We start from the raw sequence: 19,318 nt of genomic DNA, 5'->3' as shown, positions 1-19,318 counted from the left end.
CCTAATGTAAAGAAACCCTACCCACCCTGTGGCATGTGGGGCTACTCACTCATCCCGGGTATAACAGGGGTATGGGAACATCTGCACATAATTGCCAGGCTCCACCACATCGTGGCCAACAAACGTGTTGATGAGGGCACGCTCCATCATATCTGGGGAGAAGGAGAGGCCAAAGTGAGTCAAGYAGCAGGGTAGGGAATGGAGGGCAGCCCTGGTGAGGAGCTGGCACTCACCCTGGATCCAGACAAAGCCATAGAGAAAGTAGAAACGGCCACCAGTGTTGGGGCCCGGCCGCCAGTACGCCCGCCGGATCTCGTTGGTTTTCTCCGTGAAGCTGGAGTTCTGCCGGATCTTGTACAGGACATGAGGGGGAAGCGAGCCGTCCTTGTTGGTCTGGAAGATGACACCTGTGGGCATGGGAAGACAGGGAGGGCGCTGGCACCACAGGASCCTAGTGACACCTGCCTATACACTGTGATGGGAAGGGACATGAGAGTTCTGCTGGGACCCACCAGGACCAATGTGTCCCCAGTGGGCCAAGCAAAGAGGTTAGTGCTACTGGGACTTAGGAAGGCATGCATGGCCCTGGCCCAGGATCCAGCCCAGGGCAGACAGTCACAGGGATCCATGCTGGGTGAGCTAGGACAGTCTCAGGACCTGGGCCTGACAGGGCTTGGCCAGGATTGAGGAACAGCAGCAGTGCGGTCAGGAGGGAGAGGACAGGGCTCTCCCTGCAAGATGGGAGTTGGCACAAAGCCCATTCACTCAAAATGTGCAGCACCGCAGTCAACATCCCAGAGCTGGCTCCATGYTTGGGGCACATCTGGCAAACAACATATCTTTGGGGACTCCACCACCAAGTGACTGGTTCTCAGGAACATACTAGCAAAGACAGTGACGTTGTCCTGGTAGGCCTGATTCAGTGTGTAGTTGACAATGCTCTCTTCATCCGGGAAGCCCTTGAAGATGTCCACACTGACCTGGCATGAGAGGAAGACTGGTGAGATGCCACCGGACCTCAAGGGTCCAGGATGTAGACCCTGTACATTGTGGAGCATGTCAGTCACAGCCACCCCACAAGTCTCTGCTTCACAGCCATCACCCGGGCCAGCCCAGCCCACAAGATCCAGGTAGTGGGCCAGAAAGCCCTTAGATACCCGTAAGACTACAGAAATGGACAGGACTGGCTCTGCCTCCCCAAAAGCTTCTACACCAGAGAAGCCACCATCTCCTCCAGGTGTCCCAGGGAAGATATTGTGATCTGAACCTGTGCCCTGAAGGAGATCATAGCAGACTTTACCCCCCTCTTTGTTCCYGCTCTGGCCTCCATGTGTCTGCTGGCAGGCACGTCCTCACCTTGTCCATGAAGTGGACCCAACCACAGGCAGCGTTGTCAATGGTGTCCAGCTGCTGGAGGAGGACACTGGCATTGGGCAGAGAGAAGTTGCCATTGAGGAAATTGTGGAGAAGGTCACTGTCGGAAATATTCAGGATCTCTGGGTGCTTGTGGAGGTCAGCTGTGAACTGGGACAGGGAGGAAGATTTTAGAGAATTGAGACTCCCCCTGCCTCTCAATGCAGCCCTTTCCATGGACATAGACATGACCAACCCTTCCCAGAACACGTTCTGGGGACAACGTGTCCGCCTTGTACAAAGAATCCACTCCAGTGCTTGCAAAGGCAGGGTAGGCACACAGGGACAAAACAAGCACCTTCATGTGAAGCATCTGCTCCTGTATCCTCTCTCCCCACATTAGCACAGAGGCTGAAAGGTAGGTGGGGACAGAAGCCCCCCAGAGGCAATAATACTCAGTGAGGTCCATGCCCCACAGCACCAGCCTACCTGCTGGAGCCAGCGGATGCGTCTCTGCAGCCTGCCCTCCTCCAGGTAGGCCCTGATCTCAGGGGAGATGTTCATCCATGCCTTGGCATAGTGGGTGACGTTGCCCACGAAAGCAAAGGTCTCRTTGGCCTGGTGGTGAAGAAGGTCATGCAGTGAGAAGAGGCAAYAGCACCCAGCTCCCCAGGAAGGCAGAGCCCTCCACCACTAGCAGTCATCGAGACATCTGCCCACCTCCCTGCAGGCACTGATATCCCAGTGCACTCTAGAATGGATATACATTTCCCATGGCACTGGCTGTCAGCTGGTTCAGCCATGGCCTCATGCAGGGCACCATCCCTGCCAAGCTTGTCTAGGCAAGCATGTCCCTCTTGGAGCAGGACAGGTAGAAGAGGGAGGATGTAGCTCCTGGCTTCTCTGCACCATCATGAACCTAAGCCCTCACCTTCAGGATGACCTTGTCTACTTCAGTGCCCACAGGTGCGTAGAGGATTTTGGGGTTGCTTGTCATAAGATGTACAAGGAGGCCCAGATTTCGTTGYTCCTTGCTGGTGAAGCCCAGAGAGCTCATGTTGCCCTGCTTCAGCGCCTCAGGCTCGATCGTCCTGCAAACACAGGCCAGTCCTGGGCGCAGGGGCTTTGGGAGCACAGGATACCACCCAGCACGCACCCAAATGCCTCAGTGCCACAGCAGCGCAGGTCTCCCTGCCATGGAAACCAAGGGAGAAAGAGGGGGCACAAGAGGGGGCACTAGAGCAGTCCCATGCCACGCCTGGCACCAGATGAGCCATCCTGTACAGCATACACCTCCTGCACCTCCTCTAGCAGTGCCCACATTAGGAAATAAAACCCACCCCAGACCTCCCATCCCCAGCCCAGGTTCCCTGTCCTCACTCGCTACTGCCAAGCTGGAGGATTTCACAGTGACTCCCAAACCAGGGAGATGCCACAGCAGTGCTGCCATGCATGGAAATCTTCCCTTGTCCATGGCCACATGGGCAGAGCATGGGCACAAGGACTCATGTGCCACCAGTCTCACGCAAGGGGGATGATCTGATCCCTTCATCATTGGCAGAGGCAAGGTGGGTTCCCCTGCACTCACTGCCTCTTCGAGATGGGAGCACCCAAGTGCTTCCGCATTGACCATGTGCTCAAGCTCTGCACCCACCCCCTCCAAGGGCTCCTACCGGTTGTTCCCGCACAGGATGGGCTGCAGCCCAGCCCACAGCTGCACGAAGGCTGAGAACTGCCCCTGGGGGTTTTCGCCGCCTGACTCGCCCTCCCCATCGCTCTCCTCCTCCGCTGTGGTGTTGCCGCCTGCCGTGGCGTTGCCACTGGCCCAGCTGGTGCTGTTGGCGGTGGGTGGTGGGGCCTTGCTGGCACAAGCTCCTTTGGGCAGCAGTTTGGCCAAAGCTGAGAGAATATCCATATCGCGGAGAACCTTCTCCATCTCCATGAGGTCCTCAAGGAGGGCGTGGAGCCGGTGCTGGGTGGCCGTGCTGTTCACCTCATCCAGCTTCAGCTGCAAAGTCAAGCAGATAGTTAGCCTATCCAGGAAACTAGTGCAAAGGAGCTTCATGCTCATCTGCTACTGGAGAAAGGGATTCAAGGGGGACTCCTAATGACAGCATGTCCTTGTTCCTTGGTAAAGAGCTAGAGCTCATCTGGGCTCCAGAACRTGTCCTGTTGGATTCTTAGCAATTGGGCAGTAGGAGGCACTGAGAGGGAGAGGAGACACGTGTAGGCAGGATGTTCCCTGGTAGCTACCGAAAGGGACATAACAGATGAGAATGGGGTAAAGTAGACTCCACACAGGACCCCACTGGACCCTGCAGGGACGTTCAGGGAGAACAAAGGGTGTGTGGGACCACCCTTTGTCTCTTGCCATATCCAGCTGACAGTGTGAGTGGGTGTCAGGAGAGGGACATCATCTGTGGTCCCACTGGAGTAGAAAGGCATGAGAGGACCAACTCCATGGGCTTGTGGTGCTGGGCAACGGGGAGATGTTCTATGACAAGGCAGGAGGTGACCAGGAGAGGACAAGCCATGTCCTGGTACAGAAATCTGGGCTGGGAAAGGAATCCGTGATCCAAGAGCCTAGACCCACACGGCAACCAGCAGCTAGGGAAAACCCGCTCAAGACACATCCCTGTCTTGTACTCACCCTGCTGACGATCTTCTGGGTGTCCAGCTGCTCCTTGAGCTCGCTGGCCAGCTGGGCAAAGCGCTGCTCGCGGGCCGCCTGGCTCCCGTTGCACAGCAGCGCCTGGTAGGTGCGCAGCAGTGCCTGCTGGCTCGGCGCCACGCGCAGCAGGCGCCGCAGCCGCCCCTGGCCCTGCTCGCAGGTGAGGTGCTCCAGCACCGGCGCCGTGAAGACGATATTCTGCAGGGCAGGGAGCCAGCAGCATTAGGGCCCCCGGAATGAAGAGCCCATGGGTGGGCTGGGGCATTGCAGTGATGCCCAAAGCCCCACTGATTTCTCCTGCTCTGTTCTCATGTCCCCTCCAGCTTTGCACAGAAGACAGTGAACAGATAAGGGATGTGTCCCTACCTCGGGTGAAGAACTGGCCGTGTACCATAACCAGCCCGACAGAGAGCCCAACCAGAGGCCAGTAACTCCCCGGAGGGATCTGCTCCCTGCACGGGCTCTGGGATTTCTATCTGCAGAACCCGYGTTCCCCGGCGCGAGGCTGCTCACCTCCATCTCTGTGACGAAGGCCTGAGGGCTGTAGGAGTCGGTGGGCCCTGGGCTGGCGCTGGTGAGGCCCAGAGCTTGCGAGAGCAGGCGGAGCAGGGTCTGTCGGTGTGAGGCTCTGGAGGGGTCGCGCAGGGCCTTGTGTATCAGCCCTTCCCGCAGGGTCCTCCAGCTGCTGGGGAGGTTCTTCTGCAAGAGGCTTCTATGACTGTGGCTGTCCCCAAGTCCCCCTCTATTCCCTCATTTCTTCCAGTACAAAGGTCACATCCACATAAACAGTGAAGAGTGCAGGAAAAAGGGCCATGCAGATTTCAGGGAGCACAGCCCCTTGGCAGAACACAGGGCTTAGTTTCCACAGCCACAGGAGTTGACAATTTTTGGCCCATCCTCCAGTTTCCCGGCAGTGCAACCCATGTGACAACTCACATTCCAGTGGGAAACTATGGCACAGAGACTGTCTTTCCTCAATGTGCAGTGGCTTGAAGGGAGCCCATGGACGGGCCAGGGCATCGCAGCCATGCCCAAAGCCCCACTAATTTSTCCTGCTCTGTTCTCATGCCCTCCAGCTCCACAAAGAAGACTGCGTCCCTGGTTCCTGCTTCACACACCTGATAATGCCCCATCCTATCCCTTCTGCCTGGAAAGACAATCCCAAATAACTATGCAAAGGTGGGCAGGGCTGGAGAAAGCCAGGTAAGCGGGTACAGAGGGAAGGGAAGGACAAGCTACACCCTACTGTGTCCTCCACCTGGGRCACCAGAACACTTCTCACCTCCATTTTCAAGATCTTCTCACTGGGGCCAAACCGATCCCATAGATCTCTCTCATGGATGTCATCAGGTGCCAAAGGAGAAGACCCAAAATAAAGGCGGTACACCTGCAGAAGGGATGTGAGCAGGGTGGGTGAGCACGGCATGGAAAGCCATGGTGAGAGTGGAGGGAGCAACGCCCTGGCATGGACAGGGAAGAGGGACTGCAGGGCAGAATGTGTCCCTGGTGGGTGCCCGCTGCCTCCCTGCCATGAACACACCACAACTGGGGCTGGGACTAGGTCGAGAAATGTGGGTCTGCTCTTGTAGCTCCATGTCCYTGGGAAAACTCACCCCTCCATCACCACCCTGACACGCAGCGCCAGCCCCATTGTGCTCATTTACCTCCCGGAGGTCGATGCTGGAGCCCAGGAGGAGCTCGGCTGTGCTGTTGGGGAGGGACAGATTCTGCGTGAGGAATCGGTGCAGTTCACCCCGGTCCTTGGCTGCCCACGCCAGGGTAAAGCTGGATCCTGGAAAGAGCAAAACAGGGAGCACAAAGTGAGAGCAGCTACACATGGCCRGGACACAGGGCAACGGGGACGTTTCACACCTGGTCCTGCCCATGCACGCAGAGCCCACACAAATGGAATAAAGTGGTGGCATCGAGCCACATGCTGCCACATTGCCCAGCGCTTGACGTGGGAGAAACTCCGAGCCCGTGTCTGCCTTCCCCAGGGCAGAGCACCTACCTGCCCGGTTGCTGAAGTGGGTCTCCATGGAGCCGGGCTCGCTGCTGCTGAGGGCCTCCAGGCGCCGGCGCAGSGACTCCAGCTCCTCTTCCAGGCCGGGGTGATCGGGGTCGAACAAGTTACTTTGCTCCACCACTTCACTGAGGTGCTCGAGGAGCTGCGTGACCCTGCAGAGAGCAGAGCAGCCCGGGGTGCCASTGAGGGGGGCTGCACCACACTGCTGGAGTGGGAGGTGCTCAGGGGGTGCAAGGCCCTGGGGGTGCACCCGTGTGGGGCTGCGCTGCCTGAGACAGTGGGAACGATCCCCCAGGCACACRGTCCCCATGTTGCTGCCCCCAGCAGCTTCCCGTGCCTTCCTACATGCCAGAGATATGAAGGAGAGCACCAGCATCGCGGAGAGTCCCCGSTGGGGCCATCTCCTCCCCTCCTCCCTCAGACTGCCAGGCACCTGAGACCCTGCAAGCCCAGGGGGAAAACACTCAGATGTCCTTGGCACCTTGGGCACCCAGGAGACTGCACCCAAAAGCTCTGGGGGACACAGGGTGGTGCATTTTTGGTGCATTTTTTCAGATGGGGCGCCACCAGCATRAGAAGACCTATGCTGCATATGTGTGCCCTGGGATGAAGAAGGGCTGCGGGAGAGGCGAGCAGGGTGGGAGCCCAACTCACGTGGAATTGGAGTACTGCAGGAAGCCGAACTCATCGCGCTGGCCGTCCGGACACAGGGACTGCATCACCGGTAGGATGCCGGCTGAGGTGAGCGGGGCCGCCGTGTAGAAAGCTGGAGCCAGAGGCAGCCGGCACAAGAGCCAGGAGAATGATAAGGGGCAGGGGAGGAGAGGGCCACCGGAGAGACAGACACTCAGTTGAGAGAAGCAGGAGGGCTGCACCGTAAGACCRCCATGGGAGGCTACACTCGAGGCAGGAGGGTGGCCAGCGAAGGTCAGAAGTCCGCTGCTTTCGTTGCATTGCCACAAAGGGTCTCCCGGGGCTGGAGGCTTTTCGGGGATCTGGGCAGGCTGCTCCTGCCTGTCCCCAGGGCACCCCAAGGCTCCATCCTTGCCCTCTTCACTCGGCCTGCTCCCCTCTGGGTGACAGTGGCCCTCCCACCCTAGAGGACATTGGACTTCTGACCCTTGTCCTTGGCACTGCCAGCAACTTCCCCTGGCCTCTTGGCCACTCTTGTTAGTAAGTCAGAGAGGCACCGCTGCATTTCCCGAGGAAGAGGAAGAAGAGAAAGAATATGAGAGGGTAAAGAGTTGGCACCAATAGCTCTCCAAGCTCCCATGTCCCCTTCTCAAAACCCATCCTCCTCCCCAGAGGGCTRCCCTGATGTGCGGCTGGAGGAGCTCAGAAGTAATGGAAAACTGAAGCGGCAGGAAGAGATGGAAAAATAAAATGAGGAGCCACAAGGAGACAGCAAACACTCACCCACAACCCTGGTATTTGATAACTGCACCTAACCAAGGCATTCACATGCCCTGGCGTTCGAGACAAGCCAAGCCCAGCAGTGCTACCTGTCCCCATCCCCAATGGGGTCAGCTGTCACTGGGTGGTACCTCTTGGGGACTGAAGCTCTGCAAAGTGCTGCCATTTTTAGGAGCATCTCACCCCTGAGCCTGAGGCTGAATCACGTACTAATCCACCTGGCAGAGCCCTGGCCCTGGGCAGGGCTTTCTTGGGCACAGCCCAAGGGGAACGGCTGGAGCGAGGCTGTGAAAGTGTTGGGGGCCTCTCACTCCTAGTGGGGATGGTGCTGGGAGGGCTTGAAAGCAGCTTTTCCTTGGGAAAAAGGCCTGGGCGCCCCATTCCATCTCAGTGCCTGCATCTGGATGGCAGCAAGGTACCATCATCTGGAGATGCTGTCCTGAGTATCAGCTGGCTGGTTCTCGATGCCTCCAAGCAAGAGGCCAGCACAGCGGGACCTTCCTCTTGCCCGTCCCTGCCATCAGCCCTGCAGGACTCAGAGTTAGACGGAGATCAGCGCTGTTAGCACAGCCGCGAGACGGGAGCTGGTGAAGACGGGCTCTGGGCACTGAAAACAGATGTCCCGGGGACAAAGAGGTCCAGCATGGCACAGGACAGAAGAACAGCCCGGCCCATGCAGGCGAGGAAAGCACTTGGCACTGATGGCAGTGCCACCAAACCAGACATCATGGCACTGGCTGCCACCTGGTTGTCTTCCAGGTCTTTTCTAGTCGTATCCCAACCTCATGGATCCATCCCAGCTGCATGGGGCCAGGAAAAGCCCCATGATGGTGAGGAGGCTGGGGGAGGCAGGCTGCTTTGGGGGACAAGTGTGGGGGACCACAGAAAAAGCTGGGCCATCACACACTACATCAGAGCCTGCATCCAAAAGGAATTGAGTGGGACTAAGGGACGGGAGGAGCCCGGCCTGCAAAGCCATCTCCAACCTCAACCAACCTTGGTCACAGCCATGATCAGCCTCAGCACCTGCTAACCCAGGCAGTGGCTTTGGGCAAAGAAAACCAGGCGGTGGGGTGGAAAACCACCACGGGCTGCAGGCCCAGCAGGGAGGGGACGACGCGGCCCATGCTGGGCTGTCCAAGCTCATCTTCACCAGCCGAGAAGGAGGGAGAAGACAGGGTTACAGAAGTGCGGATTAGGCCAGAGCGAGTGGAGCCAGTAGCCTTCATTTCCCCAACATACTTCATGAGCAAAGGCAGGGGAAAGGAGGGAGAAGGAGGCACCCACCCATCCAACAACTTACAGACTGGAGCATGCAGTAGAGGCATGGAGGGCGGGCGGGCAGGGGTGATGGTGGGAAAGAAAAAGAAAACATGAGAGAAAAGAAAGAAAAAAACAACAACAAAACCCCACAACACAGAGTGCAATGAGAGCCAGGGTGGGGACGGGCGCGTGCCCCGGTGCTCCTTGCGGCTCGGCTCTCCCTCGCACACCACCAGGACGCAGCTGAAACACAAGCTCAGAGCAGCRTTACCCAGAGCTGCGGCGGGGTCCCCTCGCCCCGCTTTGGCGGAGAGGCAGAACGTCCCTTCATGGCACCCCAAGGCTGTTCAGGTCTGCTCACCCCCGGGAGCTCCCAAGGCTCAGAATGATACTGGTTGGCCAAATCCCTCCATTTCTGGACCCACCAGAGCGGAGGCAGAAGGTGCTCTCACTTAGCACCCTCGCTGCAGCTCCCCGGCACCCACTGCCTGGGGCTCAACTGCTGAGAGACCCCTGCCCCTCTAGGTCCCTRCTGACTGCCAGAGCTTCCCCTTCCCCAGAGCAGCTCCCTGTAGCCTCAGGGCGGCCCTGTGCCAGGCCCGGGCCCTGCTCCTGCTCACCTTCCTTCACAGGGATGGTCGGCTTCTTCTGCCGCAGCCCCAGCAGGATGAAGAAGAGCACCAAGGGGATGAAGATCTCAAAGGCCAACACCCACTGTGGATGACAAAGCGGAAGGGACCGTGAGTCCTGGCGGAGGAGCTGGCCACCATGGAGGAGCCCAGCACAGCACAGAGCCCTGAGCCCCTCTGCCCTCTCCCRGGAGGGGCTGTGGCTGCAGCGCGGCTCGCTGTGGCTGGGCGGCCTGTCGGCTCTGCCGTGGCTCAGTCCCACTGCGTCTGGAGCCGGGCACGGGGCTGCGGGGGCTGCAGCCGCATTATGTGGCACCACAAAACTGGAGGGCACTGGGGCTGTAGGCGCTGGGCTGGGCAGAGCCCGGCCACGTCCTGCCCTCAGAGCTGAGCTCTGATGCGGGGAGCGGACGCGGGGGCATCCCGCGCTCCTGCCTGAGGGGACAGCCCGAGGGCACTGGAGGCACCCGTGGCGCTGTGGGCAGAGCCATGTCCGCAGCATGCAAAGGCACTGGCACCCACCGGTGCTCTCCACCACGCGGACAGAGACCAGCCTCAGGGGGTCAAATCTATGAACAGCTACTCAGGCACTTGCTGTTTTCCACCTCGCRTCACACCCTAGTCTCAATCTCCTCCATCCTGCAAGCAGAGGGCCGCCACGGTCAAGGCTGCCACTTCCCCACGTCCTGCCCTCTGCCCGGCACCTCCTCCATGCCCACCCTCAAGGCAACCAGCTGCACAGGGTTTTTGGCATTCGGTAAATCACAGCAAATCCTCAGGAATCCCTGACCCCAACAGCACGCACAGCGCGGCCAGGGCTCAGCACGCTGAGACCTGGGCTATGACTGCGAACACCCTCAAAAACCTGCAGCCTCAGTCGACCCTCCAGCAGCAGCCAGCGGCCAGCAGGCTGGGCTGGCCACCAGCACAGCCGCACGCAGCAAGGCCCGATGCCCAGTGGTGCAAGGAGAAGGATGGCAGGGAAGCTGCCCCCCAGCAAGCTCCCAGCCTTCGCCATGGGCTTGCAGGTAACAGGGGGTCCCAGGGTGAGGGGGCAAACCTGCCCCACCGCCAATGCTGGGGCTGCAAGATCCCCCAGGAGCAAGTGGGCTGGGTGCAGCAGCTGCCTCAGTTTCCTCGTGCAGAGCAAGGGGTGTCTTGCTCCTGGTGGGGAGTTTGCATTGAGGGCAGCCAGGGAACATCACAGTTCTGCTTCTGCCCCTGCTGCCAACTGCAGAACCATCAATGTTGGGGAAACTGAGGCACAGTTTCACTCACTGCAGGGCCAGAGCAGCCCCCAGGCAGCCCGAGTACACCCAGGTGTGGGGCAGAGGGGCCATGCACGAGGCACCACCTCAGGCCTTTGCCCGGGTGCCCAGAGCAGCATCCCCACACAGCAGGAACCGCCACCTCCGGCRCCGTGGGCCCCAGCACCCCGCAGCCAGGGAAGGTGCTCAGCGCCCTCCACGCCAGCGCCCCCGCCTCCCTCCCGCTCCAGCCCAGGCCCCGCGTTGCTCGGGCACAAGCTGCTTTCCCGGGACCGACATGCCGTGAGGAATAGCCCCGAGGACTTCGGGCTYTGTGGGCACAAGCTGCTGCCCATGGCAGGTATCTGGGGACCCAAGGCCCACCCCTGGCACCAGCAGCTCCTTCTGGGGATGGCACAGACACCTGCAGCCAGCCCATGCCAGGGGACGTCCAGCTGGACTCTCAGGGGGCACACGGCTGCGATCCCTGTGGATTCAGGAGATGGGATCCACCAGGGCCTCACTACCACCTGGCTCAGTTGCACATCGCCTGCTGGCTTGCAGCTCATGCCAGCGGGCAGTGCACAGGGTAGTGCACCGGGCAGCGCCAGGGCATGAAGGGGCTCAGCTCAGCGCAGGAGACAACGTTGGCTCCTCCTGGAAAGGGCACAACACCCACAGAGCCAGTCCAGAGGCCAGGCCAGGCAGAGCTCCTGTGCCCAGAGCTTGGCCAGAGCCACATGTCCCCCGGGCAGTTGGATCCCTCGGGTCATGTCCCCAGGCGGGTGGATGTGGAGCTGGGCACCAGCTCCGTTTCTCCGAGCTATCCAGGGAAATGCTGCTCCTTGCTCGGCTCTCTCAGCCTGCGCCACGTTGGGCTTATGGCAGCAAGAATGCATGGAGGCAGAGCAAAACCAAGCCCTTTGCAAGGATCCTGCTCAGCAGAAGAGCTCTCCCCGGGTTTCCTAGTGCTCTAAAGAACTACTGAGGATGAACACCATAAATCATGAACCGGCACCTCAGAATAAATCGAGATTTTACAATGAAGAGAGGATTTCAAAGTGGAAGGGGAATGAGGCGGGCAGCGGCGGAGACGGCAGCCCAGGGCCATCGTCAGGAGCAGCCTCGAGCCCTCCGGACTCGCTGCAGGCGCAGCACGGRTCTGGGGGAGGCAGCGGCCCTGCTCAGGATGTGGGGACAGGCTGCATCACGTCTCCTTGCCAAGGGGCCCCAGAGCCCCCTGCCCTGGGTACAAGGAAGGCGGTGGCAGCTCCGGGCTCGCGCCGCCGGTGCCGCACACCCGCCCGGCGCTGCCTCCAGCCACCCGCRCCGCTTGGTCACCCGCCCGGGAGGAGAATTCCCGGGAGCCAGGAGCAGCAGGGCCAAGGGCAGTGGGAGAAGGTGCAGCCTCCCACCTGCACACCAGCCCCTGGGCTCGCTCGGGAAGCTGCGCAGGGAGACGCCGGAGAAACAAGGGTTGGCAGGGAAGATGCCGGGGATGCTAAAGGTCCTGGAGTGACACCAGAACCCTGGGACATCCCTCTTCCATGGGCGGCACATGTGGCAGGCAGTGTCTCCAGTGTCACCCCGTGGCTGGGTGGGGGGCAGCCCACGGCACCGGCAGCCCCTTGTGCAGCAGCCTTTGTGTCCGGCCAGGGCCCTGTTTACCCCGTGCACAATCGGGCCTCTGTTCACAAACATTTGCGGGTCTGTGCCCTCCGCCGGGCCCGGCTGGTGCCTCCGCTGAGCCCTCGTACCAGGCAGGGGCTCCCAGCAGCTCTGTTGGGCCCTTGTTGGGAAAAGCAGGGGATTTTTTGGTTTTGTTTTGTAGGCTTTTTTTGGATGCAGGTCATTGACCCTTTGGACAACTCGTCCCCAGAAGCTCAGGGCCAAGGAGGCCGAGGGACGAGGGGACAGAGCCCCGCTGGCAGCAGGGCCTGCACGGGGCTCACCTGCCYGCATGGTGATGGTGACGGGGGCCATGGGGGCCAGCGCTCAGGGCCCGGCCTCGCAGCCCCTCAGAGTGGCTGTGCGGGCTGCTTACCACGCAGAGCATCCCTGCTGTCCTCAGCATCCCTGCCACCCAGTTAGGGCCCCCAATAAAAAMCAAAGCAAGCAGCCCAGGCCAGGAGCTGCTGGGCGGGCACGGCCAGAGGGCACAGAGCTCCGTGCGGGGGAGGCACTCGGCAGAGAGCAGCAGCCGGGCAGGGCTGGGGGACAGCGGCGCTACCGCTCGGGGCCAGTGCGAGGCCRGCGCGTGCTGCAAGAAGGGCCCTCGACGGCCGGGCTGACACGGGGCTTGCGTGGGGCGCCGCCGTCGTCACCCCCAGCTCACACGGGGCGATGGCAGCAGGTACCCGGCAGAGCGGGGCTGGGTCGTCCTCGCAGGGCCAGCCAGGCCCACTCTCTGCGTGCCCACAGCCACCCCGCRGGTCGGCTCCACCCGGGAAGCTGCCTCCTTAGGGAACGCCGCTGCGCCGCGCTTCCGAGCCCTGCACTGACACTGACCCCTCGAGGTGGAGCGTGGCCTCCAGCGCCCTCCTCTAGCTCCAAACCCTGCGGCAGCCCCCRCGAAGGCCCCTCCAGGCCGGGGCTGCCACCTGGGCAGCACCTCCAGCCCAGTCTGCACCAGGRACCGCTGCGCCCAGCTCCTCTGCCACCCCTGCTTGGACCAGCGTGCGCTAACTGCGCCCCAGGCTGAGCCCTCCTGCCCCTGCGTGCCCTCCCCGGCTCACAGGGGAGTGAGTCCTCCTGCACGGGTGGCACCAGCCTCCAAGCTCACGGCAGAGCTGGGGGACACGGTACCAGCGGTCATGGACACGGTACCAGCGGTCATGGACACGGTACCAGCGGTCATGCTCGCCAGGGCAGGGCTGGACCACGCAGGGACCAAGGCACTAGTTACCACAGTGCTCTCTGGCTTCCATCCTGCTCCTCCTGCACTCTTTGCCCCAGGGGAAAAAAAAAATACCAGCTGTTCCTGTGGTGCCAACAAGCAAATACTGGCCCTGATCCAGCTGAAAAGCACCACACATCCTGGGGCGGGCCGGGGTGTAAAACCCTGCCCTGCGCTCACTGCAGGAACGGGCACAACTTACAGGATCTTTTCACCAGGGAGAAATGAGGAAGAGAAGTCCTGAGGCTGCCACCTTCGTCCCACTAGCTCTTCTCCAGGGCCACGCTCTGCTCAGAGACCAGAGGCAGAAGACCCTGAACACAGGGTCCATCGGCTTCAACAGCATTTAAAAGATAGAAATGACCACAAAAGATAGAAATGACCTCTAATGACCACAYTTCCAACAGCATTTAAAAGATAGAAAGCGTTTTGAAATTTGAAGCCATCAAAACATCGAACTACAGTGTTGTCAAATACCTACTTACAGAAAGCACGACCTTACCCACGGGGAGTGCAAACAGATCAAAGGGCTTTCAAGGTGAAAGAAAAGTACCGGAGACCTCACATGAGCAAGGCCCCGGAGGCCCAGGCAAGCACTCCAAGCCTCTCCGGCTACTCTTCCCGGATTTCACCGCTCTCCTTGTGAAGGATCTCTGTATTACACCTAAATCACAACACCACTTGGTGCACCTTGTGTCCATTGCCTCGTCTCCCATCACCATCTCTCTCCAGGAGAGCATCCCTCAACCTCCGTACCCTCCCTTTGCACACACGTCCAGGTGACAGCCTGCGGGACGGGCTGGGGACACACACTGGGGTGGGGAGAAGGAATCTGGAAGCACCAAGTTACCTAGAAGAGGTATCCCCTGTATTGGATGACTAYGGCTTTCTATAATCCCTGGCCTTGCCCGCTTGGGCCAGGAATCCAAGTGAGAGCCAAGAACAGAGCTCTTCYCTCTGCTCTGCTCCCAGCGTGTTGCCTTAGTTGGGTACCAGAGCAAGAGGTCCAAGAGGACAAGTCACGGGCAGCATTTTTGGACAAGGATCCTGAACAGAGAAGTCTCCTCTCCCACCTCTCGCTTTTGCCTCCTCCCCACATTTCTGGAGCTACTCCTGCGCTCTGCAGCCTGGCGCCAGGCCCCACTCCCTGCAGATACCAGCACAGCCTCCCTTCCAAAGCTCGCACCTCAGCTTGCAGCGGCTCCTCTCCCACACCTTCCCGGGTGGGTTTACTTTCTTGTCACCAACACWCCACAGGACAGACAGAAACCTCGTCACCCCTTTGCCCCTCATGAAACACTCTCAGAAGGGGAGACTGGCCCCAGTCCTGATTCCAGCAGTTGGCAGCACAACAAACCCAACATCCAAGACATCCCATCAACTAAATGCATCTTGCTACCCACCACATCTATCACCTCCATGTGCAGCAGCTCCAGCACTGCACAGAGAGGGTAAAAGCAGGATCCAGGCTGGCACTGAAGCTTTCAGCACCTGGCCAGCCAAGCCTCTCTCGAACCTGGGGCGAAAGGGCTGGAGCCATTCAGGTCTACGTCCCTGCTGACCCAGGGCTCAGCCTGCRCTGGAGCCAGCCCAGGCATCACAAAACCCTCCGGGGGCCTCACTAACGAGTCCCCCAGAACTGCAGCTCCTCAGTGCTGCACGCTGGGGACTGGGAAAACACTGCACATGCAGCAAAATGCCAAGGTGAAAACTGTCCCGCTCTCTGGGGAGCCCAGTCGGCCCGAGGAAAAGCAGAGGGCAAGAGGCCATTGCTCCAGGAAGCCCAGGCCCACCCACCCCACACGGCTCCACCGCGGCCCGGGCGCTCGCTCAGCTGAACAGGGCAGCCGAGGGCCGAGCAGCGGAACCGGCCGAGGGCGAAAGGGGCCACCTCGGGCTCCGGGGGCTTCTGTGAGAGCTCTGTGGAGCCACCAGGAAGGCAGCGTGACCGCAGCTGCCCTGCGAGCAGCACGGCCCCGCGCAGCCCCTGCAGCCCGCATCTCCTACGCAGGGCCCGGCACGGCCAGGCTGGCACGGGCACCGTGTCCCGCGGGGGCCTGGCTCCTGCGGGGCGGCCATCCGCGAGGCCAGGGGCTGCCACGAGCCGGGCCTGCCCTGGTCACGCGTGGCCACCTCCACACGGGAGCTCCACACAGCTCTCTGGCCCTGCAGCGCTGGAGGATCCTCTCCCACACTGAGCTCGCCGCATGGGAGCCCTCCCAGTGCCAGAGACGTGCTGAGAAACAGAAGCAGCTCCCTGAGTCTCCGCTCCTGCTCACAGCTCCTCCTGTCCATGCACTTTGCCTGTCTCACAAACGAGACTTCCACAGCGCCCTTCCATCACYGGAAAGCCAGGAACTCCCATCACCTTCCTTTTCCAAACGCATTTGCAGAGAAAGCAAGTGGGAGCAGGGCCAAACACCCTCACCTTTGCCCTCACGTAGTGCCTGCAGGGAATCCGAGAGTTCATTTGTTAATTTTAAAACCACTGTAGGTTTAAGCTAAAAAGTCATCTGAAACTGTCTACCTTAGAATATCCGCCCAGCAAACTGTGTCCATCCCCAGGCCCTTTGTAGGGCACAGTTAAGGTTACCTACAGAATTACTTAAACAACTTTAGGAAAGTTGTCTCAAGTCCGGACCTCCCAGGACCATAAACACGTGCAGCCCCAGGGTACTGCCTGCCCTTGGGACTTCTTGATTTCACTCCCTCTAATGACCACATTCTGCTCAGATGCCATSAGCCCAGGAGCTCCTGCCCGAACCTCCAGCACAGGAGGAATGAAACCACGGCCAAGCCCCAGAGCAGCCCCCGGGGCAGTGGAGCAGCCTGGGGTGAAGTCAGACTCGGGCCAAGTGTTTACAAGGGCACCTTGGCACCGCCAAGGAACACCCTCCCCACCACGATGCGGGCGCTCCWTAGACACGAACGCAAAGCAAACAGCACGATGACGTCTTTGCTGTTTGCAGGGTGCATCTTCCTGTCCTGTCTCCCCTGCGGGCTCTTTTCTTTTTCTGGACAGCTGCAAGCCCTGCGGCTAGGCGAGTCTTTCTTCCCTCCTTTGCAGCAACCTCATGGGTCCAGGCACATCATGTTCCCAAGACCACAGCATGGGTTCCTGACACTAGCACAAGATTAGCCTCCCTCTACAGAGCAAACCCCTCTCAAGAAAAGAGCAAGATCACAAGGATCTCCACAGAGGACTGAGGTGCCGGCAGGGCCTGGGTGACACAGGCAGAAGTGGGTGACACACAGCCCCATGGTTCGGGGAAGACCTCTCCCAAGAATGCCACCCAGTCTCGCAGCGCTACCACACTAAGTCCTGTGAGTGCCTCGCCGTGCCTGGGACCTGCCAGTGCCGAGTGCCCTGAGGAGGACAAGCAAAACACAGGGCCTGAGCACCGAGCTTCTGTCCTGCTGCTTTTGCGCCTTGTGACACTGCTAGCTCCAGAAGAGCCTCCCCACACCCTCGTGCTGAGGATTTACACTAACTTGTCCCATYGTAGGGGCACACAGCCCAGCCACAACCCAAGATTAAGGCCCACAGAGGCGACTTTCCAAGSATCACCCAGCAGTTTAGTGGTGGAGAAAGGGGCAGGCTCCAGTTCTGGGGATGGGCATGGACCTATGCCCTGGGCAGGGCATGGGCAGACACCTGCGAGGCATTTCACCCACAGGGAGAACAGGCTGCCGGATCAGCAGGGGTTCACAAGGGCAGGGCTGGATGTTGGCACAGATCTGAGTGTGCCCTGGCAGACAGGCCCGCCCGGCGGCTCCGCTCGCTGCCTGCGGGGAGCAGGGCAGAGCTCTCACAGGAGTCACACGGCTGCTTTGCCCAGCAAGGTGGGCAAATACCCAGAGTGCAGGGACCTTGAGCTGGCCACAGGACTTGCAAGCAATAGTAGAAATAGGAAGCAGGAGATGGGCTCAGATGATGGCTGCCAGGCATGGGCATGTCCTCAGGGTAGGGTTGCAGCTGCGGTTGTACCCCTGGACCATGGATCACCCGCTGCACGGAGCAACAGTTCTCACCCCGACACCCGGCTTGCATTTTCTTCTTCCATGCCACCTTCTACATGCTCCACACAACAGCAGCTTTATGCTGCACAGGGGATGCCAGYCGGGCAGCCATGCCCTGCTCACCACCTCCAACAAGCAGCAATGAGGCAACGAGGTGCAATGAGGTGCCCGGCTTCACGTGGGGCAGAGCAGCCTGGGCACTTCGCCTTGCTCCCTACAGGTCCAGCAAGGCTGGACGCTGACAGCTACTGCAGCAGCTTTGGGGGAGGCTTCACACCCCGATGAGGCAGAAAGGGGCAGTGAGGGCCAGGGAGAAAGAGGGGAGGGCAGGAGGAGCATGCACCCCCAGGGTGCAAACCTGCCTGCTGTGCCGCCAAGCCCGGAGCAGATGCCGGGAGCAGCAGATGCCGGGAGCAGCCGACACGAYGCGGGTGCTGTGCCGGTCGGCGGGCGCACGGACCTCGCCATGACTGCTCAGCTCCGCACGGCCACGATGGAGATGACTCAGCCCAAGAGCAGCTCCTCGCCCGCCTAAGTGGGACCGGGGCTGCCTGTGCACCGGGCACCTGCCCACAAGCCTGGCTTGATCTGACCTGCCTGGGCAGACCCCACTGCTCTGGATAGCGGGATAGAGCAGCGGCTGCTGCTCCCGGGTGCTTCCCACGAAGGACAGCACTCAGGATCAGGCCCGCAGGATATTTTGGAGGGAGAAGACAGAATCACCAGCTCTGGAGCAGCAGTTCGCTACCCTCCCCCAGCCTCTAAAAATAACCAGCTCCCTGGGAGCCCAGCGCACCCATCCCCCTTGCCGAGCCTGCCACCAATGCAGCTCCCGGGGCTCCGTCCCCATCCATGGGGACGCGGCTCCCAGGACTCCATCCCCATCCCCGGGAATGGCCCTTCCCTGGCTCCGCAGCCGAGGCCCCTTCACCCGGCACCTCCCGGTTCCTCACACAAAGGCAGGGCACGAGCACTGGGAGGCAGCAAGGGGCCTCCCCCCGCCGGGAYGGGAGGACGCCGGGCACCCCTCGGCCCCGCAGCCCCTTCCCAGCAGGGCCGCGCTGCCCCGCTCGGACACCCCTCCCCAACACAAACCGGGTGCAGAGGCGAGGGAAGGACTAAGGGAGTCCCGTGGCCCCAGCGGTGTGCGCACAACCTGCCACCCCGTCACCCGCCAGGGGCAGGGGAAGGACCCTGCGCCTGTCCCTGCCCGGGGCAGCCGCCAGCGACGGGAACCCCAAGCTTCGCCTGCATCCCTCAGCAGAGGCAGCTCGCTCCTCGCACAGCAGACACGCAGCCCTGACCCATATACCGTCCGGAAGCCTATTTATATCCAACAGCACCAAGGATTGGGAAGGCTCTGACACCCCAGGGCGCAGGTGCCCCCCTGAGCAGAGCCCTGCCAGCGCGGGGCACTGGGAAGCCGCTCCCGGCAGAGCCGCGGGCAGAGGGGCCGCCGCAGGCCCGGCCGGTGGAGCGGGCACCTGGGAGGGCCCTGCGGGCGCGGGCAGGCGCTGGGAGCGGGGCAGGCGGCAGCCCCAACTGTTGCAGCCGCGCGAGGCGGCGCACGGGGCTGCGGCAGGGCCGGGCGCTGCRATGAGGGCCGCGGGCAGCCGCGCCGGGCCGCGCAGCCCCTGCACCGTGTCCGCGAGRGGCACCGCCAGCTCCCGCGGCCCGCACCGCCTCCACGGGGGCGACAGGCATCACCRGCTCGCGCGGCCCATGCCACCTCCGCGAGCACAACAAGCACCACCGGCTCCCGTGGCCTGCATCGCCTCCGCAGCGGCGGCAGCGACAGGC

At 61.0% G+C, this 19,318-nt stretch overlaps 1 protein-coding gene across 6 annotated transcripts in view; it reads right to left on the bottom strand.

The window, feature by feature from the left end:
- Positions 1–19,318, bottom strand: part of ABCA2 (ATP binding cassette subfamily A member 2) — a 39,651-nt gene that overhangs the window by 19,706 nt on the left and 627 nt on the right. For 4 of the 6 annotated variants that reach the window (XM_026049542.1, XM_026049547.1, XM_026049544.1 and 1 more), the window contains exons 2-16: positions 9,347–9,440; positions 8,767–8,769; positions 6,705–6,816; positions 6,036–6,202; positions 5,689–5,816; positions 5,307–5,411; positions 4,538–4,723; positions 4,004–4,222; positions 3,027–3,361; positions 2,285–2,444; positions 1,843–1,971; positions 1,357–1,524; positions 884–980; positions 234–407; positions 50–152 (exon numbers count right to left, since the gene is read on the bottom strand). In XM_026049542.1, the coding sequence (XP_025905327.1) occupies positions 50–152; positions 234–407; positions 884–980; positions 1,357–1,524; positions 1,843–1,971; positions 2,285–2,444; positions 3,027–3,361; positions 4,004–4,222; positions 4,538–4,723; positions 5,307–5,411; positions 5,689–5,816; positions 6,036–6,202; positions 6,705–6,816; positions 8,767–8,769; positions 9,347–9,440 (2,180 nt within the window). The remainder of the gene's footprint in view (positions 1–49; positions 153–233; positions 408–883; positions 981–1,356; positions 1,525–1,842; positions 1,972–2,284; positions 2,445–3,026; positions 3,362–4,003; positions 4,223–4,537; positions 4,724–5,306; positions 5,412–5,688; positions 5,817–6,035; positions 6,203–6,704; positions 6,817–8,766; positions 8,770–9,346; positions 9,441–19,318) is intronic. The other 2 variants (XM_026049543.1, XM_026049548.1) reach the window with 1 other exon arrangement.

This window comes from Nothoprocta perdicaria, unplaced genomic scaffold (assembly GCF_003342845.1).
Source record: "Nothoprocta perdicaria isolate Ctin4 unplaced genomic scaffold, notPer1 scaffold_6, whole genome shotgun sequence".
NCBI classification, from domain to species: Eukaryota; Metazoa; Chordata; class Aves; order Tinamiformes; family Tinamidae; genus Nothoprocta; species Nothoprocta perdicaria.
The sequence above is the reverse complement of the archived record's forward strand: the minus strand, read 5'-3'. Positions and strand labels throughout refer to the sequence as shown.